The sequence below is a fragment of the Eretmochelys imbricata genome, chromosome 13, assembly GCF_965152235.1.
Source record: "Eretmochelys imbricata isolate rEreImb1 chromosome 13, rEreImb1.hap1, whole genome shotgun sequence".
NCBI classification, from domain to species: Eukaryota; Metazoa; Chordata; order Testudines; family Cheloniidae; genus Eretmochelys; species Eretmochelys imbricata.
Window position 1 is genome coordinate 38,501,889 of NC_135584.1, and position 23,283 is coordinate 38,525,171.

Sequence of the window (23,283 nt, forward strand, 5' to 3'; positions counted from 1 at the left end):
TGATACGGCCTCCATCGCTGAAGTTACTGGATGACTTCCAAATATTTAGGAGATTTGCCCTCACAGATCCCCACTCAGACAAGGGATGTGCGACCTTCTCAAAATGACGTGTATTTCCATCAATTCATGACTTCTGAGTCCAGAAGAGATCATGGCAGCCATCCCATCCAGCTTCCTGTATAACACAGGCCATAGGAATGCCCTGAATTAATTCCTGCTTCAGCCTAGAGCCGATCTTGTAGAAGAATATCCAATCTTCACTGAAACACAGCCAGGGACGGAGACTCCACCATGGCCCTGGGGAAATTGTCCCACTGATTAATCACCCTCAGTTTTACAAATTTACACCTTATTTCCGGTCTGAATTTGTCGAGATTCAACTTCCAGCCATTGGCTTGTGTTAGACCTTTCTGAGCTAGATTGTAGGGCCCATTATCACATATTTGGTCCCCATCTAGGTGTGACGCTATTGACATAATCTGGGACCATATAGATCATTGTTGCAACCGAGGTCCTGTAGTGGCACCAAATCTTGTAAAAAGGGAGTCAGATGAGGTGTCACAGAAGGTGATGGTTTGCTGATTATGATTATGCTGGCTATATGTGTGTATCATTTTTGTCGTTGAAGCTATGAATATTGGCTCTCTACTGTCTGTATTTCAAACTTATGCTATGCTTCTGGGTGACACCCCAGACAAGTTGGTGTCAGCTCTGCCTAGCCTGCTTGATGCCCGTTAAGGACCATCAGCTATACAACTGACCCATTGAGAGAAGGCAGACACGCCTTGCAACTGAGCAAGGTGTGCAGGGACCTGCCTATGAACAGAACTCTGAGGTTTTTCCAGGCCATGTGATGGACAGCTTGTCTTTGGGACGAAGAAAGAAAGACCACATGGCAAGAGACTATAAAAAGCTGCTGCAGCTCCTCCATCTTGTCTTCAGTCCTGCTTCTTACCTCTGGAGGGACTTTGCGACACTGAAGCTTTGAACGAAGGACTGAAAGACCCATCCCAGCGGTGGATGTGCTCCAGAGACTTGATTTAAACCTGCCGTTTATTCCATCACTGCTACAAGCCTAAACCAAGACCTTTGCCATGACTGTATGTCATTGATTCCATTTAACCAATTCCAGCTCTCATCTATAGCTTTTTCCTTTTATGAATAAACCTTTAGATTTTAGATTCTAAGGGATTGGCAGCAGCGTGATTTGTGGGTAAGATCTGATTTGTATATAGACCTGGGTCTGGGGCTTGGTCCTTTGGGATCGAGAGAACCTTTTTTGTTTTACTGGGGTATTGGTTTTCATAACCATCTGTCCCCATAACGATTGGCACTGGTGGGGATACTGGGCAACTGGAGTGTCTAAGGGAATTGCTTATGTGGCTTGTGGTTAGCCTGTGGGGTAAAACCAAAGTCCTCTCTGGTCGGCTGGTTTGGTTTGCCTTGGTGTGCACAGAAACCCCAGCCTTGGGCTGTAACTGCCCTGCTTTGAGCAATTTGTCCTGAATTGGCACTTGCAGTTGGGTCCCACCAGAACCAGCATCATTACACTAGGTACTTACAACCTGAGCTCAAGTCCCCTCCCTTAACCTTCTCTCGTGAGCTAGAGAGCAGTTGACAAATGGGAAAACTGAATCACAGAGGGCAACAGGAGCATAAAGAAGCTAAGCACCCAACTCCCACTGGATTCCAGGCGGGATTTAGGCACTTTGACAACACTAGCTTTTCCCGTGGTCACACTGGAAGTCTATGGCAGAGAAGCAAATGAACCCAGGTCACCAGAACCCAACTCCAATCCCTTAAACAAAAACACATCCTTCCTCTCCTCACACAGACAGGTGCTTCGACACTTGCCATCCTCATCTCCCGGCTGAGTCTGCACCAATACACAGAAATAGTCACATTAAAAAAAAACCCACAATGCAGCATTAGCCTGTGGGACATCTTGCCACATTACCTCATTTTGACCCCAGGAGCAAAGCAGCAGTCCAAATAGGGTGAAACACGTCTATGTGAAAGACAAGACTATTCCAGCTATAACTCCTAACAAAATAACCAGCAGCTTTGGAAGGCATCTGAACTCTGCCGATACTGTTCTAGGGTTGATTTATACTTAAACTTCAAAGGGTGAGGTGTTTAAATCAATAAACTGCCATGGCTCTGAGAAGGGATTGTGGTCTACTGGTTAGAGCATGGGAAACTGGAATTCCAACTCGGGGGGAGTGGGTGGCATGTGGGTGTGGGGAATGGGTCACAGGGCCTTTCCCCTCAAGGGGGTGCCGGCTCTGATCCAACCCCAGGCTGGGGGACTGGCTGGCTCAAGGGGTGAGGAATGGGGAATGGGGGCTTTCCCCTCTAGGGGGCACCAGCTCTGATCCAGCACCAGGGGCGGGGAGACTGGACTGGCTCAGGGAATGAGATATGGGATCTGTTCCTTTTTCTAATCCAGCCCCACCTTGATGGACCCTGACTGAATTTGCTGTGTGTGGAAGGAGATTAGGGTGCACCAGGTCCGGTCTGCGGGGGGATCAAAGCCGGTTCCAGCCTCTAAGACCAGAAGAGACCATTGCTTCACTGCAAGGCATCATGGGAGATGGTGCACATGCCCAGCTGGCCTGCCCTGGGTTTTGACATTTCAGAGGGGAAACTGGCGGCTTGGCTTGGCATCTGCATTTCCTGCCACAGGGGATGTACAGAGGGGATGAGTCTCTAATTTGCAGAGTGGAGACGGCACCGGTGGCAGAACTGAGAACCCAGCTCCTAGCCCCCGAGCCACCAGCTCTGCATGGCGCTAAGTCTCCTTCTGCCCGTACTGGGTAAGTGGCCTCCCTCAGCCCTCACCCCGTCTGTCTGTCCTGAGCTCATTCCATCCCTCGGTCCCACAGCTGGAGCCCTCATCCCCTCTCTTCTCTCTTTCAGCCTGTCTCCAGATCCTTCCCCGGCCAGTGTCCCTCACAGGTAATGTTCTCTCCTAGAGGGAAAGGAGGGCTTTTCTATCCCCAGCCCATGTCCACCCTGTGGATGGCTCAAGGGGCCCCATAGGAGCGTAGGAACCAAGGTCTGTTGACTCCACAAGCCTGTCTCTGACAGCGGCCAGTGCCCAAAAGCAAGGGGTAATCTGACCGTTGCTCGAATCTCTCACCTTGATCCTTAGTGGGTAGAGATTGGGTTAAGGCTCGAAGCTTGAGGTTGTATACCTCTGGCAACATTTGCATTGGCATAAATTCTGATAGCCTGTGGCAGTCAGATAAACATCCCAGGCCTCTTTAAATCCTCTTAAGTCCTTTACCTCAGCCCATCTGGTGGCAATGACTTCCACAGGCTCACTTGCCTACTCCCCTTCCAAAGCGTCTCCCATGGAAGCCAACTATCCACTTGGTCCACACGCGAGACATTTTGTTTTGTTTTTCATTGAGAAATGCCACTTCACTGAAAGCAAGAGTTTTGGGGGGGGAAATGGTTAAACAAGATTTGGCATTGTTGAACCAGAAACTTTCATTTTTCTGAGGCAAACTTTTATTTTTTTTGGAAACCTTAGTAAATCCCCCCTATGAAAGAGTTGGAGAACCAAATGCAGGCCTCTCAGAACAATCATTTCAATTGACCCCCCAGCTGGATTGTTGCTCAGATTTTAAATTCACACATTTATGGGCGATTTTGAATTTTCTTCACAGTTTGGGCAAAAATATCAAAGTGTCACAATTTCTCACATGCTGAGAAAACAGTCTTGCCCCCAAACACCCACCAACCTACCCATGCAATAAGTAGCTGTGATTTCCCCCCACACAAGCATGCTCAACGGCTGAAGAGTGAGTCACGTAATTGCTCAATATTTGGGGTTCTCTGCATGTTAGCGGGATGACGTACGGAGAGCTCACCCAGCTGAAGCCTGTCTTGGAAGGAAACAAACTGTTCCTCAGGGGCTGCTAGCATGGCCTACAGAGGAAATGTTTAAAATGGTTTATAAATAGACTTCCGCTCCCACCCACCCCCAGTCTGCAGTCGTGGAGGAAAGCTCATTTGTGCATTGCACTCTCTATTCAGCTTCCTCATTTTTCCTAGTAATGGCCAGGACTAGTAATGACAAATTTGGTACAATGCACAGTAAGACAGGAACTCCTTCCTTAGCCCTGCCCTGCCCTAAGAGACAGGGGCTGCAGGAGTGGGGCAGGGCCTTTCACCCTTAAACACACACACAAAAAACTCATGGTTAGACTGCAGATCTCCTGGCCACAGGATGTTGCAAAGGCCAAGAGTTAACAAGGTTCAAAGTACGGAGGGACCTTTATGTGGATTACGAGAGCGTCTGGGTTTCTAAGAGTTAATGTCATTAGATCTTCTTAGACCTTAGTCCTCACATTTTTGGTCCCCCTGTAGGTCCTGATGTCTGTAATCACCGCACCCACTGTCCTGCTCTTTGGTAAACTAAATAGATTGAGCTCATTGCATCTCTCATTCTAATCCTTTAATCATTCTCGTAGCTCTTCTCTGACCCCCTCTCCACTTTATCACCATCCTTCCTGAAATGGGGACGCCAGAGATGGATGCAGGATTCCAGCAGCGGTCACCCCAGTCTCAACTACAGGGGCTAAATAACCTCTCTAGTCCCATCTGAGAATCCCATTTATGCCCCCAAAGATCACATTAGCCCTTTTGGCCACAGAGTCGCCGGGGGAGTTCATGGTTTAAAAGGTTACCCACGACGACCCCACAGCTTTGCACGTTCCCTGTTCCAGCCGTTGCTCAGTATACCCTCACGGCTCCATTGACTTAATTTTCCTAAGCCTTCGGAGGCAGCTGTATATTTGAAAAGGAGACTAGAATTTTCTCTTCAGCTGGGAGCTACTGTTCTGCCTATCTCATAAGTCTAGCTGATATTTAGTCCTGTCTTGAGTGCAGGCGACTGGATTAGAAGACCTTTTGAGGTCCCTTCCAGGCCTACAATTCTATAACAACTCGGGCTGGGCAAAAATTTGCCACAGATAACATTGTTCCATCCAGAAATGCAGATTCGGTGATGTCAAAACATTTCACACCTCTGTGTGAATTTTATGCCATTTTTCATTTAGGGAAATGAAACGAAAATGGAGAGTTTTGATTTTTTCTAAATGAAAGAGTGTTTCCTTTCAAAATTTCCTTCCATGCTATTTTTTTAAATGTCAGAAATGTGTAAAAATGCTCAAAGTTAAAGCAAGACATTTTGGTTTTGTCTGAACTAAATGGTTCCTTCAGTGCTAAACAATTTTTTGCTGTTGTTACTTTTCAGTGTGCCACAGATGTCAGAAATGTTCAGTCCAATGCAAACCATATTTTTTCTTTCGACTTTTCGAACAAAAAAAAATCCAGTTTTCAAACAGCTCCACTCATAATGCAATAAAAAGTGCCACTGAAAAGCAGCCAATTCAGAACCAGCCAAAAGAAATATTTCTTTCTGCCCAGCACATCATTGGGCTTTGGAACTCATTGCCACAAGACATGGTTGAGGACACAAGTTTAGCAAGATGCAAAGAGGGGGTTGTATGTTTAAGAAGAAATAGCCAGAGTTAGAATAATGCTAACAAAAAACACTGGAAGGGATATTAAACTTCATGCTTCAGGGCTTAGGACAATCAGTAACTCTTAGAGATCAGGAGGAGAGATTATTCCACATCCTCAAGGTCTCATGCAGCTTCTCCTGGAACATCTGCAAAGTGCCTGAGACAAGATACTCCGTTGGGGTACCTTGCATCTGATCCAGGTGGCAATCCCTCTGTTGCTATGGGAATGTGTCCTCGGGTCAGCTGAAGAAGTTCAGTTCCTGGGCAGGTTAGGAAGTGGGCTGGGATGACTCCATCGATTTCAAGTTTGGGATGGCATGGTGGTAGGGGTGGGGGCGGGGGCATCTAACTTCTAACACACTACGCTTGCTGCAGTTTTTACTCATTTGTGCATATTGTGGCCTAGAGCTGTCCTGGCCAGCTGCATGACCTAGGACATTTCCCTACCCTGTGCCTTGGTTTCCCCATCTGTAAAATGGGGATAATGAAACAGACCTCATGCTTGGAGACCGATTGATGAAAAACGCTAGGAAATATTATTATTAGACCACTTTCTGCTTCCAGATGAAGCTTCCCCGACGCCCTTGCTGACTGTGAGCCCAGAATATTCCACCTACCGTGTTGGCAATTCTGTTACCTTCACATGCTTAACACCCAAAGGGCACCAGGCCATGCGATTCCAATTTCTAAGGGATGGAGCTGAAGTGGACTCTGCAGAGACCCAAAGTCAGCTTCCCCATACCTACAATCTGCCTCGTCTAAACGTGCATGACTCCGGGTCCTACCGCTGTCGGTACTGGACACCTGGGCAGAAGATTCCATCCAAACTGAGTGATCCTATCACCGTAAATGTCTACGGTGAGTCCATGTTATCAGATAGAGAGTTTTCCAGCTACAATGGCCCCATCGCTCAGCGGTTAGAGCCTTGCTCTTATAGACTAGGTGTTAGCATTTCAATTCTCACTGCAGCTTGGAAGAGTATTCTGTGCTCTACCTCAACCACAAGATATGGCTCAATGGACGAATGATTGGGTGGGACTCTCTGGCCTGCGTTATACAACAGGAGGTCAGGGTAGATGATCACAGATGGTCCCTTCTGACCTTATAATGAGTCTATGAATGGGGGGAAGGAGAGATTTCAGTGAGCAGATGTTAAAAGATGATGATTAGGGCTATGAAGCAGCTTCCATATGAGGAGCGATTAATAAGACTGGGACTTTTCAGCTTGGAAAAGAGGTGACTAAGGGGGGATATGATAGAGGACTATAAAATCATGACTGGTGCGGAGAAAGTAAATAAGGAAGTGTTATTTACTCCTCATAACACAAGAACTAGGGGGTCACCAAATGAAATGAATAGGCAGCAGGTTTAAAACAAAAAAAGGGAAGTATTTTTTCTCACAGCGCACAGTCAACCTGTGGAACTCTTTGCCAGAGGATGGTGTGAAGGCCAAGACCATAACAGGGGTCAAAAAAGAACTAGATAAGTTCATGGAGGACAGGTCCATCAATGGCTTTTAGCCAGGATGGGCTGGGATGGTGTTCCTAGCCTCTGTTTGCCAGAAGCTGGGAATGGGCGACAGGGGATGGATCACTTGATGATTCCCTGTTCTGTTCATTTCCTCTGGGGCACCTGGCATTGGCCACTGTCGGAAGACAGGATACTGGGCTAGATGGACCTTTGGTCTAACCCAGTATGGCTGTTTTTATGTTCCTATGTACAAGATTAAGCTATTCACATGGCTGGCTGGAAAGTTTCAACCAGAGCTATTTTTATTGAAGTATCTGGTTTTGTCGAAATCAAAACACCCTGTGGGAATGTCCCAATCTCAAGAAGTTTCAAGAGAAAACAGACAGAATTTTATTGTAGGTTGATGAAGTTAGATTTAAAAAGGACCTTAAGAAATTAGAGAATGGCCCTGAAATCCACAAGATGAAATTTGATAAAGACAAGTGCAAAGTGCTACACTTAGATAGTCATTAGGAAGGGGAAAAAATCAAATGCACAACTGCAGAATGGGGAATAACTGGCTAGATGGTAGTCCAGCTGAAAAGGATCTGGGGGATATAGTGGATCACGCATTGAAGATGAGTCAAGAGTGTGATGCAGTTGAGAAAAAGTCGTATCTCATTGCAGGGTGGGCACATATCGTTAAAGGAGGGTCGTATGTAAGACACGGGAGGTCATTGTCCTGGTCTACTCAGCACTGGTGAGGCCTCAACTGGAGTACGGCTCCAGTTCTAGGGCCCACACTTTAGGATGGTTGCGGACAAATTGGAAAGAGTCCAGAGGAGAGCAACAAAAATGATGAAAGGTTTAGAAAAATCAGACCTAAGAGAAAAGGTTTAAAAAAATTGGGCATGTTTAGTCTTCAGAAAAGAGGACTGTATGGAACGGACTGGAAATATCTGCAACCCAGAGAACAGTCTGTAGGTATGTTATGGGCTGTGCTAAAGAAGATGCGGATCAATGGTTCTCCATGTCCAGTGAAGGTAGGACAAGAAGTAACAGGCTTAATCTGCATCAAGGGAGATTAAGGTTAAATAGCAGGAAAAACTTTCTAACTCTAAGAGGAGCTAAGCTCTGGAATCGCCTTCCAGGGACAGGTGTGGAATCCCCATCACTGGAGGTTTTGCAGGGCAGGATGGACAACCATCCACCTGGGATAGTCTACGTTCACTTGGTCCTGCCTCAGTGCAGGAGGTTGGATGTGAAGTCCAGGAGAGTCCAGGAGAGCTGGCTGTATTTCAAGGAATCCCTGTTGAGGTTACAGGGACAAACCATCCCGATGAGTCGAAAGAATAGTAAATATGGCAGGCGACCGGCTTGGCTTAACGGTGAAATCCTAGCGGATCTTAAACATAAAAAAGAAGCTTACAAGAAGTGGAAGGTTGGACATATGACCAGGGAAGAGTATAAAAATATTGCTCGGGCATGTAGGAATGAAATCAGGAGGGCCAAATCGCACCTGGAGCTGCAGCTAGCGAGAGATGTCAAGAGTAACAAGAACTTGAAGGGGAAAGGAGTCCAGGAGAGCTGGCTGTATTTCAAGGAATCCCTGTTGAGGTTACAGGGACAAACCATCCCGATGAGTCGAAAGAATAGTAAATATGGCAGGCGTCCGGCTTGGCTTAACGGTGAAATCCTAGCGGATCTTAAACATAAAAAAGAAGCTTACAAGAAGTGGAAGGTTGGACATATGACCAGGGAAGAGTATAAAAATATTGCTCGGGCATGTAGGAATGAAATCAGGAGGGCCAAATCGCACCTGGAGCTGCAGCTAGCGAGAGATGTCAAGAGTAACAAGAAGGGTTTCTTCAGGTATGTTGGCAACAAGAAGAAAGCCAAGGAAAGTGTGGGACCCTTACTGAATGAGGGAGGCAACCTAGTGACAGAGGATGTGGAAAAAGCTAATGTACTCAATGCTTTTTTTGCCTCTGTTTTCACTAACAAGGACAGCTCCCAGACTGCTACGCTGGGCATCACAAAATGGGGAAGAGATGGCCAGCCCTCTGTGGAGATAGAGGTGGTTAGGGACTATTTAGAAAAGCTGGACGTGCACAAGTCCATGGGGCCGGACGAGTTGCATCCGAGAGTGCTGAAGGAATTGGCGGCTGTGATTGCAGAGCCATTGGCCATTATCTTTGAAAACTCGTGGCGAACCGGGGAAGTCCCGGATGACTGGAAAAAGGCTAATGTAGTGCCAATCTTTAAAAAAGGGAAGAAGGAGGATCCTGGGAACTACAGGCCAGTCAGCCTCACCTCAGTCCCTGGAAAAATCATGGAGCAGGTCCTCAAAGAATCAATCTTGAAGTACTTGCATGAAAGGAAAGTGATCAGGAACAGCCAGCATGGATTCACCAAGGGAAGGTCATGCCTGACTAATCTAATCGCCTTTTATCATGAGATTACTGGTTCTGTGGATGAAGGGAAAGCAGTGGATGTATTGTTTCTTGACTTTAGCAAAGCTTTTGACACGGTCTCCCACAGTATTCTTGTCAGCAAGTTAAGGAAGTATGGGCTGGATGAATGCACTATAGGGTGGGTAGAAAGCTGGCTAGATTGTCGGGCTCAACGGGTAGTGATCAATGGCTCCATGTCTAGTTGGCAGCCGGTGTCAAGTGGAGTGCCCCAGGGGTCGGTCCTGGGGCCGGTTTTGTTCAATATCTTCATAAATGATCTGGAGGATGGTGTGGATTGCACTCTCAGCAAATTTGCGGACGATACTAAACTGGGAGGAGTGGTAGATACGCTGGAGGGGAGGGATAGGATACAGAAGGACCTAGACAAATTGGAGGATTGGGCCAAAAGAAATCTGATGAGGTTCAATAAGGATAAGTGCAGGGTCCTGCACTTAGGACGGAAGAATCCAATGCACCGCTACAGACTAGGGACCGAATGGCTAGGCAGCAGTTCTGCGGAAAAGGACCTAGGGGTGACAGTGGACGAGAAGCTGGATATGAATCAGCAGTGTGCCCTTGTTGCCAAGAAGGCCAATGGCATTTTGGGATGTATACGTAGGGGCATAGCGAGCAGATCGAGGGACGTGATCGTCCCCCTCTATTCGACATTGGTGAGGCCTCATCTGGAGTACTGTGTCCAGTTTTGGGCCCCACACTACAAGAAGGATGTGGATAAATTGGAGAGAGTCCAGCGAAGGGCAACAAAAATGATTAGGGGTCTAGAACACATGACTTATGAGGAGAGGCTGAGGGAGCTGGGATTGTTTAGCCTGCAGAAGAGAAGAATGAGGGGGGATTTGATAGCTGCTTTCAACTACCTGAAAGGGGGTTCCAAAGAGGATGGCTCTAGACTGTTCTCAATGGTAGCAGATGACAGAACGAGGAGTAATGGCTTCAAGTTGCAGTGGGGGAGGTTTAGATTGGATATTAGGAAAAACTTTTTCACTAAGAGGGTGGTGAAACACTGGAATGCGTTGCCTAGGGAGGTGGTGGAATCTCCTTCCTTGGAAGTTTTTAAGGTCAGGCTTGACAAAGCCCTGGCTGGGATGATTTAACTGGGAATTGGTCCTGCTTCAAGCAGGGGGTTGGACTAGATGACCTTCAGGGGTCCCTTCCAACCCTGATATTCTATGATTCTATGATTCTATGATTCTATGATAAGGGTTTCTTCAGGTATGTTGGCAACAAGAAGAAAGCCAAGGAAAGTGTGGGCCCCTTACTGAATGAGGGAGGCAACCTAGTGACAGAGGATGTGGAAAAAGCTAATGTACTCAATGCTTTTTTTGCCTCTGTTTTCACTAACAAGGTCAGCTCCCAGACTGCTACGCTGGGCATCACAAAATGGGGAAGAGATGGCCAGCCCTCTGTGGAGATAGAGGTGGTTAGGGACTATTTAGAAAAGCTGGACGTGCACAAGTCCATGGGGCCGGACGAGTTGCATCCGAGAGTGCTGAAGGAATTGGCGGCTGTGATTGCAGAGCCATTGGCCATTATCTTTGAAAACTCGTGACGAACCGGGGAAGTCCCGGATGACTGGAAAAAGGCTAATGTAGTGCCAATCTTTAAAAAAGGGAAGAAGGAGGATCCTGGGAACTACAGGCCAGTCAGCCTCACCTCAGTCCCTGGAAAAATCATGGAGCAGGTCCTCAAAGAATCAATCTTGAAGTACTTGCATGAGAGGAAAGTGATCAGGAACAGCCAGCATGGATTCACCAAGGGAAGGTCATGCCTGACTAATCTAATCGCCTTTTATCATGAGATTACTGGTTCTGTGGATGAAGGGAAAGCAGTGGATGTATTGTTTCTTGACTTTAGCAAAGCTTTTGACACGGTCTCCCACAGTATTCTTGTCAGCAAGTTAAGGAAGTATGGGCTGGATGAATGCACTATAGGGTGGGTAGAAAGCTGGCTAGATTGTCGGGCTCAACGGGTAGTGATCAATGGCTCCATGTCTAGTTGGCAGCCGGTGTCAAGTGGAGTGCCCCAGGGGTCGGTCCTGGGGCCGGTTTTGTTCAATATCTTCATAAATGATCTGGAGGATGGTGTGGATTGCACTCTCAGCAAATTTGCGGACGATACTAAACTGGGAGGAGTGGTAGATACGCTGGAGGGGAGGGATAGGATACAGAAGGACCTAGACAAATTGGAGGATTGGGCCAAAAGAAATCTGATGAGGTTCAATAAGGATAAGTGCAGGGTCCTGCACTTAGGACGGAAGAATCCAATGCACCGCTACAGACTAGGGACCGAATGGCTAGGCAGCAGTTCTGCGGAAAAGGACCTAGGGGTGACAGTGGACGAGAAGCTGGATATGAGTCAGCAGTGTGCCCTTGTTGCCAAGAAGGCCAATGGCATTTTGGGATGTATACGTAGGGGCATAGCGAGCAGATCGAGGGACGTGATCGTCCCCCTCTATTCGACATTGGTGAGGCCTCATCTGGAGTACTGTGTCCAGTTTTGGGCCCCACACTACAAGAAGGATGTGGATAAATTGGAGAGAGTCCAGCGAAGGGCAACAAAAATGATTAGGGGTCTAGAACACATGACTTATGAGGAGAGGCTGAGGGAGCTGGGATTGTTTAGCCTGCAGAAGAGAAGAATGAGGGGGGATTTGATAGCTGCTTTCAACTACCTGAAAGGGGGTTCCAAAGAGGATGGCTCTAGACTGTTCTCAATGGTAGCAGATGACAGAACGAGGAGTAATGGCCTCAAGTTGCAGTGGGGGAGGTTTAGATTGGATATTAGGAAAAACTTTTTCACTAAGAGGGTGGTGAAACACTGGAATGCGTTGCCTAGGGAGGTGGTGGAATCTCCTTCCTTGGAAGTTTTTAAGGTCAGGCTTGACAAAGCCCTGGCTGGGATGATTTAACTGGGAATTGGTCCTGCTTCGAGCAGGGGGTTGGACTAGATGACCTTCAGGGGTCCCTTCGAACCCTGATATTCTATGATTCTATGATTCTATGAAGACTTCTCAAAGTTCCTTCCAGCCCAACATTTAGAGGATTCTGTGAAATGTTTCATTTCAATAGTTGTACGCAGTGTCGTTGGAGTAGTGTTGGTCCCAGGACTTTGGAGAGACAAGGTGGGTGAAGTAATATTGTTTCTTGGATCGACTTCTGTTGGTGAAAGAGACAAGCTTTCAAGCTACACAGAGCTCTTCTTTGTCTCTTCCACTAACAGAAAATTGGTCCAATAAACTATATTACCGCACCCACCATCTCAACTAGCAAACAGGGGACCACAAACAGGGCAGTTTGAGAAGGGGAGAAGGAGATCCCCCAGCTGAATGAACAAGGTGCAAGTACTAACCTTGAGGTGAGTGAATTTGTTTGACTGCTTGTGTGTTTCTTTCTCTTTCAGGTTATTTCAGTTATTTTAGTTACTGGGTCAGGTGGGATTGTGTGTCTGAGGACTGTTTGGCCCTTTGTTCCCTGGATCATCCTTGATCATGTTTGATCACCCTCCCCATGTATGACTAATGAGGGGGTAGGACTGACCTAGGAGAGAAGGCCTTAAAAGCCGGAGGCTAAGCGACCAAGGGGAGCTAGTGCATAGGGGAGTTTGAGAGGGAGTTTGTAGGAGGGAGTTGTAATACAATCACTATTGTTAGGAAGAGCCGCCTCACCACTGCCAACACTGCTCCTGTCTCCTCCACCTGCGCCTGTATCCAGACAAACAACCTGACCATAGACGCCGCTACCCAGACCCTGGTGTGGACTTGCAGAGACTGTGGCCTGCATTTCCCACTCACAGAAACCCAGGCTGGGGGGAGCATCCAGTGTGAGAGGTGCCTGCTGGTGGAATCTCTCAGGAAGCAGGTGGGAGAGCTACAGGAGGAGGTGGCTAGGCTGAGGAGCATCCGTGCCCATGAGGAATTCCTCGAGAGTATTCACATGGAGACATCCAAGGCTGAGGAAGCTATCCAGCTACAGAGGACTGCTGTCACACCACTCGGGGAGGAGGCCATGGCTCTGTCACAGGGAGGACACTGGCTGCTGGTTACTTCTGGCAGCAGGCAGTGCTCCACCCCTACTCCCAACCCACCCACCGTGGTGATGGAAAACTGATATGCTACCCTGGCAACGAGCGATGAGGAATCACCCCCAAAAATGGAGAAGGAGAAGCCATGTACCCCCAAGGCTGGGAGAATCTCAGCCACCACTCCTAGGAGGAAATGTAGGGTAGTGGTGGTCGGTGACTCTCTTTTGAGGGGGATGGAGGCACCCATCTATCACCCTGACATGGCATCCCGAGAGGTATGCTGCCTGCCAGGGGCTGTATCCGAGATGTTACGGAGGGACTGTCGAGGATCATCCGGCCCTCTGCTCCTACTCCATGCTACTCATCCATGTGGACACTAATGATACTGCGAGGTAGAGGCAGACGCATTCTGGAGGTGAATGCCTGGCTGCGAGAATGGTGTCACAGAGATGGGGTCCACCTATCGAGGAAGGGGATGAGAATATTTGGATATAGACTGGCTAACCTAGTGAGGAGGGCTTTAAACTAGGTTTGAAGGAGGCAGGTGAACACAACCCACAGGTAAGTCAAGAACAAGGAGACCTGGGAGAAGGTTCAGATTTAGGCAGAAGCATGGGCTGTTATAGCAGGGATAAAGGAGAGACAAGACAGAACTGGGGGGAGAATCAAATTAGTATCTTAGATGTCTGTATACTAATGCGAGAAGTATGGGAAGGAAGCAGGATGAATTCAAAATGCTAGTAAATAAATACAGCTATGACATAGTTGGCATCACAGAGACTTGGTGGGATAATACACATGACTGGAACTTTGGAATAGAAGGGTACAGCTTGCTCAGGAAGGACAGGCAGGGAAAAAAGGGAAGAGGTGTTAACTTATATATTAAATATGTACACACTTGGACTGAGGTCGAGCTGGAAATAGGAGACAGACTTGTTGAAAGTCTCTGGGTTAGGATAAAAGGGGTCAAAAACAAGGGTGATGTCATGGTAGGGGTCTACTACAGACCACCTAACCAGAAAGAAGAAGTGCATGAGGCTTTCTTTAAACAACTAACAAAATAATCCAAAGTACAGGACTTGGTGGTGATGGGGGACTTCAACTACTCAGACATCTGTTGGGAAAATAACACAGCAGGGCACAGATTATCAAGTAAATTATTGGAATGAATTGGTGACAAGTTTTTATTTCAGAAGGTGGAGAAAGCTACGAGGGGAGAGGCTGTTCTAGATTTGATTTTGACAGGGAGGAACTGGTTGAGAATTTGAAAGTGGAAGGCAGCTTGGGTGAAAGTGATCATGAATGATAGAGTTCATGATTCTAAGGAATGGTAGGAGGGAGAACAGCAAAATAAAGACAATGTGTTTCAAGAAGGCAGACTTTAGCGAACTCCTGGGAAGTAGTAGATAGGATCGCATGGGAAGCAAGTCTAAGGGGAAAAACGATTGAAGACAGTTTGCAGCTTTTCAAAGAGACATTATTAAGGGTACAAGAGCAAACTATCCCACTGTGTAGGAAAGACAGGAAGTCTGGCCAGAGACCACCCTGGCTTAACCAGATCTTCAATGATCTAAAAGAAAATTTAAAATGTCCGACAAAAAGTGGAAATAAGGTCAAATTACAAAGGATGAATATAAACAAATAAGACAAGTGTGTAGGGACAAAATTAGAAAGGTCAAGGCACAAAACGAGATCAAATCTGCTAGAAACAGAAAGGGTAACAAGAAAACATTCTACCAATACATTAGAAGCAAGAGGAAGACTAAAGATAGGGTAGGCCCATTACTCAATGAGGGGAGAAAAACAATAACAGAAAATGTGGAAATGGCAGAGGTGCTTAATGACTTCTTTATTTCAGTTTTCCTCAAGAAGGTTGGTGGCGGTTGGACATCTAACGTAGTGAATGCCAGTGAAAATGAGGTAGGATCAAAAGAGGCTAAAACAGAGAAAGAACAAATAAAAAATTACTTAGACAAGTTAGATGTCTTCAAGTAACAAGAGCTGATGAAATACATCCTAGAATACTCAAGGAGCTGACTGAGGAGATATCTAAGCCATTAGTGATTATCTTTGAAAAGTCATGGAAGATGGGAGAGATTCCAGAAGACTGGAAAAAGGCAAATATAGTGCCCATCTATAAAAGGGGGAATAAGGACAACCCAGGGAATTACAGGCCAGTCAGAGAGGGTACACTACTAAAGTTTGTGGACGATATCAAGTTGGGAGGGGTTGCAAGTGCTTTGGAGGATAGGATTAATATTCAAAATGATCTGGACAAACTGGAGAAATGGTCTGAAGTAAATAGGACAAAATTCAATAAGGACAAATGCAAAGTACTCCACTTAGGAAGGAACAATCAGCTGCACACACACAAAATGGTAAATGACTTCCTAGGAAAGCGAAAGGGATCTGGGGGTCATAGTGGACCACAAGCTAAATATGAGTCAACAGTGCAATGCTGTTGCAAAAAAGGCAAACATCATTCTTGGATGTATTAGCAGGAGTGTTGTAAGCAAGACATGAGAAGTAATTCTTCTGCTCTACTCTGCACTGATTAGGCCTCAACTGGAGTATTGTGTCCAGTTCTGGGTGCCACATTTCAGGACGGATATGAACAAATTGGAGAGAGTCCAAGAGGAGCAACTAAATGATTAAAAGTCTTGAAAACATGACCTATGAGGGAAAATTGAAAAAATTGGGTTTGTTTAGTCTGGAAAAGAGACAATTGAGAGGGGACAGTTTTCAAGTATATAAAAGGTTGTTACAAGGATGTGGGAGAAAAAAATGGTTTTCTTAACCTCTGAGGACAGGATAAGAAGCAATGGGCTTAAATTGCAGCAAGGGAGGTTTAGGTTGAACATTAAGAAAAAAATCATACCTGTCAGGGTGGTTAATAACTGGAATAAATTGCCTAGGGAGGTGGTGGAATTTCCATCATGGGAGGTTTTTAAGAGCAAGTTAGAAAAACACCTGTCAGGAATGGTCTCAATAATTCTTCGTCCCACCATGAGTGCGGGGGACTGGACTAGATGACCTCTCGAGATCTATGATTCTATGATTCTCTCTCCATAATTATAAATGGAAAATGGTAACAAAGTGGTGAATTAAGAAAATGTGGAGGAAAACTCAATGGTTTTGAAACAAACATTTCCAAAATGTTGGATGTTTTAATCCTGAATTTTTTTCATTTTGTGGGGGGAAAACCCTCAGGTTTGATTTCCAGTTTTTCCCTTACTATGAAATAATTTCAGAAAATGAAAAATACATCATTGGAAATTATTTTCTTTTCCATTTAAATAAAAAAACAACAACCCCATTTTCCAATGGAAAAAAAATCCATTCAGTGGAAAAAGTTCTACCAAGAACCAGGCTACGTACTCTTGAGTGCCATCTAGTGGTGTTTTATCTGTTAACTAACTGTATCTCCAGACTTCAGAGGAGCAGCCATGTTAGTCTGTATCCGCAGAAAGAACAAGAGGACTTGTGGCCCCTTAGAGACTAACACGTTTATTTGAGCAGAAGCTTCCGTGGGCTACAGCTCCCTGCATGGGATGCATGCCAGACAGAGAGAGCTCTGGTTATAGGAACTGGGGATGAACATTTTTCCTTCATGCTCCTCCCATTGCTGCTTCTCTTGAGATACGTCCCTTCGCGAGGAATCAGCTCCTGTTGAGTTATCACAAAACCTATTTCTTAGAGGATAGTTCACTGGGCTAGGGGTTGGGAACCAAAATGTGGGGTTGTTTGTACCAGTGTATCGGGAATCACTTTGAGTCACTCTCTTTTCACTAACCCTTCTGCTCCTATTCCAGAACGACCACCACCACCGTCACTTTCTCTGGACCCCCCCGCCTTGAGTACCTTCTGGGGGAACAGGTGATGCTCAGCTGCATAGATCCCAAAGTCGGGGAGGTGACAGGATACAGATTCTACAATGAAAGAAATGGGGAGACCTCCACCTCTGCCCCTGACCCAAGCGGGGGAGCCAAACTGGTCTTCCTTGCACTTCACGTGGCTGGTGCTGGACCATATACATGCAAATACTGGAGAGCACAATCTGAGCAAGAGATACTGTCGGTGGGAAGCCAACCAGTCTCTGTTTCAGTGCTGGGTGAGTCCCCCATTCATGCTGCTCTTCGATGGAGCTGGAGGATGGGTGGGGAAAGCTGATCCCGTTTCACAGAGGATTTCTATAGTTCAAAATCTGGTTTCATTCCAATTTGGAACAAAAGCCAAGAATTTCAAAGTTCTCCCTTGAAGGGAATGGAGCCATGACTCTAGGGCAATCCACCAAGTGAGCCTGGAATCCCTGGGAGCTAAATCTTCCAAGGCCTCAGCTCCTCATTTACCAAGAAGCTAGGAGCCCATGCTGGGTGGGCAAGCTGGAAGGAAGCCAGGCAGTTTCTTATGGAACTCGGCCAGTTCCATCAGAACTTTGATTGAAATCTAACCGTCCGCATGAAACATTTCAATTGGGACAAATTGGCAGATTCGAATGAAACACCTGTTTAGTTGAAATTCTTGTGACCAGCTGTAGGAGTGAATGTTACTAAGCTGGGGGCATGTCCCATCCAGCAGAGTAAGCCTATCTCCATAGCAATTTTCATAACCATACAGCTAAGGGTAGCCTAGAATTCCTCCTTACCTGTAAGGGGTTCAGAAGCTCAGATAACCGGGCTGGCACCTGACCAAAGGGACCAATGGGGAAAGAAGATACTTTCAAATCTGGGGGCAGGGGAGGCTTTGTTGGTGTGTTCTCTGGGGAAAACAGAGAAGCATCAGGTCAAAAAAAGTCCTTCTACTATAAACCATCCTGTACAGGTCTCTGATATTACAAAAAGAGTAAGTAAATAAGGCAAGGCGCGTTAGATTATCTTTTGTTTTCAACCTGTGAATTTTCCCTTTGCTAGAGTGGGGTTTATCCCGTTTTTTGGTAACTTTAAAGTTTTGCCTAGAGGGGAATCCTCTGTGTTTTAAATCTGATTACCCTGTAAAGTATTTACCATCCTGATTTTACAGAGGTGATTCTTTTACCTTTTCTATAAATAAAATCCTTCTTTTAAGAACCTGACTGATTTTTCCATTGTTCCAAGACCCAGAGGTTTGGGTCTTTGATCATTTTGTAACCAATTGGTTAGGATATTATTCTCAAGCCTCCCCAGGAAAGGGGGTGTAAGGGCTTGGGGGGATTGCTAGGGGAAGAGGAACTCCAAGTGGTCCTTTTCCCTGGTTCTTTGTTAAATCACTTGGTGGTGGCAGCGTTACTTAAACTCAAGGTAGAAGGGAGAATTTGTGCCTGGGGAGTTTTTAACCTAAGCTGGTAGAAATACGGGGGTCTTTCATGCAGGCCCCCACATCTGTATCCTAGAATTCAGAGTGGGGCCGGGAACCTTGACAGCACTAGAGGGTGAGATCATGTTACTGGGGTGAAATTGATCCTGCAGAAATAGTTACTGCTCATTAGCCTCCTTCCAGAGTTTCGCCTCTTTCCTGATCTGTGATTTTTTTTCCCACTCCTTCCATTCTCTGGTGAGTCTCTCACCATATCAAACTGGACCCAAAATAGACAACATGACCACCTAACAGCATCTCCATATGGCCAATGGGCAGACCCAAGCCACTCAACATGGCAACCGAACTGCCAGCATGGTTGCCAAACAGCCAACAATATGGCTACCCAACATGGCTTTTCAATATGGCCAATGATCAAAATTTGAGCAATGTATCATGGAACCCAACAGCCAACATTATGGCTGTGTCATAAATATAAAGGGAAGGGTAAACACCTTTAAAATCCCTCCTGGCCAGAGGAAAAATCCTTTCACCTGTAAAGGGTTAAGAAGCTAGGATAACCTCACTGGCACCTGACCACAATGACCAATGAGGAGACAAGATACTTTCAAAAGCTGGGTGGAGGGAGAAACAAAGGGTCTGGGTCTTTCTGGGTGATGCTTTTGTCGGGGACAGAACAGGAATGGAGTCTTAGAATTTTGTAAGTAATCTAGCTAGAGATGCGTTAGATTATGATTTCTTTAAATGGCTGAGAAAATAAGCTGTGCTGAATAGAATGGATATTCCTGTTTTTGTGTCTTTTTGTAACTTAAGGTTTTGCCTAGAGGGATTCTCTATGTTTTGAATCTAATTACCTTGTAAGTATTTACCATCCTGATTTTACAGAGGTGATTCTTCTTACTTTTTCTTCTATTAAAATTCTTCTTGTAAGAAACTGAATGCTTTTCATTGTTCTTAAGATCCAAGGGTTTGGGTCTGTGGTCACCTATGCAAATTGGTGAGGATTTTTATCAAACCTTCCCCAGGAAGGGGGGTGCAAGGATTTGGTGAGGATTTTGCGGGGAAAGATGTTTCCAAACAACTCTTTCCCAGTAACCGGTTAAACGTTTGGTGGTGGTAGCAAAAGTCCAAGGGCAAAGGGTAAAATAGTTTGTACCTTGGGGAAGTTTTAGCCTAAGCTGATAAAAGTAAGCTTAGGAGGTTTTCATGCAGGTCCCCACATCTGTACCCTCGAGTTCAAAGTGGGGAAGGAACCTTGACAGGCTGACAAAAGGGACAATGGCAAAAACCAAAGAGCCCAAGACTGGCACCCAAGTGACAACATGACTTGCCAATTTCCAGCAACATTGCTGATCTATATGCTGGCCAATGTCTAGCAATATGGTCTCCAATAGTACCAAAGATAGGTCTGTCTAACGTGGCCACTTTAATTGGCTACTCGAGCTCACTGCAGAATCCAATAGGACCTTCCGACTGAGAGTCATCCTGGCCACAGGGAGTGGGACTTATGTATGCGCTCAATGCTTTCCCATTGATGAAGGCCTCCACGGACACCAGGAAGTTGGGCAATGTTGGTGGCAATGGAAAGACAGTGACTTGGAAGGGATTGCAATTTATTTCCAGTGCCTTGGGTCCCAGAGACCCCCAAAGTCCCTCTGAATTGTTACGAATTACACCTGGTAGGACACGCACGCAAGTGCTACGAATTACACCTGGTAGGACACGCACACAAGTGCTACGAATTACACCTGGTAGGACACGCACACAAGTGCTACGAATTACACCTTGTAGGACACACACACCAGTGCTACGAATTACACCTGATAGGTCACGCACAGTTCGAATCTAGGCTGAGGCACAGAAACAAAGTCCACAACTGCAGAGTTCCCAAAAGACACTAAGTTTATTACGCTCGAGCGTGGTGCCCCCCTGCTAGCCAGGAGGGGACCCTGAATGCAGATTATACAAAGGTTATATACCTTTTAGCAAAGCATGTTGCCCTCGTGCATCGGAAACCTTAGCCAATAAACAAACCCTTGTCTTATTTACCACCTATCCCTGCTTGGTGCATTCCTCGTGCTATACCAGTATGTTAATTACACAGCATGGTCCTAAAGCCATGCATCAGTAACTTTTATTATCAGGATGGGAGGCCTCACATCAAGGCCAAGAGACAGGGAGTTAGAGACTGACAAAAACCAGATACTGGGAGTCAAGGCAGGCTGGAGACAAGGAGGAGGATTTTCACAGGGATTCAATATCTAAGGATTACTCCTCCTGGTGTATGATGTGCTGGCATTTAAACAATGGTGGGCCCCAAACCAAAATGGAGTCACATGTGCTAACTTTTCCTTAACAGTCCTCCCTTTTTTTTTTGTACGTCAGTAAGCTATATCGGGGCTGAGTAACCGTGCTGCAGGGTTAGCAACTGCCGACAGCACATACTGCAGCATTGTAGGCATACAAAAAATAACGCAAAAACAATAACAGTCAAAAAAAGTAAATACAAAATACGCCGTCCCCAAGTCCCCACATCCGGTAGCCATGAGGTGAGCCAGTCCCAGACCTCCTGGAATCCGGCTTTGGTAGTGTCGAGGCTGATGTGGTGGAATAGGGCTGCCTGTTGCTTGAGGATGTGGATGTCAGTTTCTATTCTATGGTGCTGATTTACAAATACACAACAGCTTGAAATGACCAGAGCACAACCCCGCCCTGATTTGCAAGGAGATAATCCAGGGCTAGGCGGTTTTGCAATGTAGTTTGGGATAGCTGGGTGACTTCAATTTGAAGGGCAGAGAGAGCATCTGCAGTAGCATTTGCCATTAGTTCCAAAGCAGCTGGAATGTTAACGATGGCTTTTTCTAGCTCGCTTACTCCCAACCATGGCAGAAACCAACGCCCAAACGAGTGAAAGCCTTTGGGCCGATAAGAAAGGGGGTTTAAAGGAATACTTCGTCGGTCCCTCCATACTAGATTGCGGATCTCTCCCCGGGTCAGGTTCTGGTGTACTGTCATGGCGGGTACTATAGCCCCTAAGGTACATGTACCACACCATCCTGCTGGGAGAACCTTATAGGCTGTGTGATTGCATAACCAATACCAGCCAGACCCCTCGGGGACTGGCCACGGGGTCCTGGAGTAGGTAGAGGGGCCTCCCACACCAGAGCTGATTTGGATGGTGTCCTTGCACCCTACAAAATTCCCTACAAAAACTGTATTTTTTATGCCCTTACGTCGTGACACACATAAAGCATAATTACTCTGGGCCACTATATCAATAGACCATATTTGGATTGTAACATTCCAGTTAAATGTAGTGTTTGCCCATAGCTTAGCTTGGAGTGTTCGATTAAGGGGGATAGGTACCCCTACCAACGGGACGCCCTGACCTAAATATGTGGGGGTACGAATACAAATCCAACACTGCGTTCAATTTACACCCTGTTTGATAGCACGGGTTAAATTCAAGAAGCTATTGCCCTCCCATCCTTGTACTGGACTTGGGAATAGGGAGAGAACCCCTCCCAGGCAAACTATACCAATGTCGACATCCTCCCCTGTACTATACAAAAAACACTACCCCCAATGTAAGTCCAATAAACAGGAACACAAAAAGTCCTGGTGGGCTGTGAAGGTCCCAGTAGCTGGAAAGCTTAGTCCATGGGTTGGTCGTGGTGTTTATTTGTGAAGTGGCTCATCCAATGGCTTGTCAGGGTCAGGTGGGGGTCCCAGCGCCAACTTAACGTAGCTATGATGGATCCAGGAACCTTTACCTGCAAAGGAGTGGTGGCAGATGGTGGGAGTAATGTTCGTTGCTGTAAGGCGTTTTTGGTATTTATACTTGCCTACAAGCACAGTTCCAGCCTCTGGAATAAACCCACCCCACCACTTTACCTCACATTCCCAAGAATACATTCCGCAACTTTCTCCCTGCCAATGTACAATGCTCCGTCTTTGCCATTAAGGCCAATTCTTAGTGTCTTTTGCAGTCAGGAATCTTTAGATTTTGGTGGTTTTAGCAGAGCAGGCGTTCCTTCTCTCTTGGAACAGGCATGGTTTTGCATTATACAGAGGAGAGGTTACTAGCACGTCACCCTGTAGTGCTTTGGTTTTTTTAGCAAATACTGAATGCAGGTTAGCTTTGTCAGTGGACAAGGGAGAGGTTACTAGCACTTCACCTTGTTTTTTGTTTTGTTTTTTTTTTTGCTGTTCAAAAGGAGGAAAGAGAAAAAAAAAAAAAACCCAGAAGGAGGGACAGACTGATCAGTAGTCGAAGTGAAGTCACCTCGAGGTGGAGGGGTCTTTTTGCAGTAAGAAGCATGGGTCTAGGCAGTCAGTCCTTGGCACTTCACAGCGATGTTGGTAGTTAGCAGGACTTAATAAGGGCCTTTTCAGCATGGGGCCAGAGTAGTATTTTGTCGAGGGACCTTTATGTAGACCCAGTCACCTGGTTTTAACAAATGGCAGGTTTGCTCAGGATTCTTGAAGCAGGACTTCTTTTACCTGTAAAT

At 46.2% G+C, this 23,283-nt stretch overlaps 1 protein-coding gene across 1 annotated transcript in view; it reads left to right on the forward strand.

Moving 5' to 3' along the window:
- Positions 1 to 3,858: 3,858 nt before the first annotated feature.
- The window catches only part of LOC144273253 (Fc receptor-like protein 5), a 209,907-nt gene continuing 190,482 nt past the window's right edge, over positions 3,859 to 23,283 (forward strand). Inside the window, 2 exon segments of the mRNA XM_077831757.1 lie at positions 3,859 to 3,863; positions 17,293 to 17,591. Of these exon segments, the coding sequence (XP_077687883.1) occupies positions 3,859 to 3,863; positions 17,293 to 17,591 (304 nt within the window).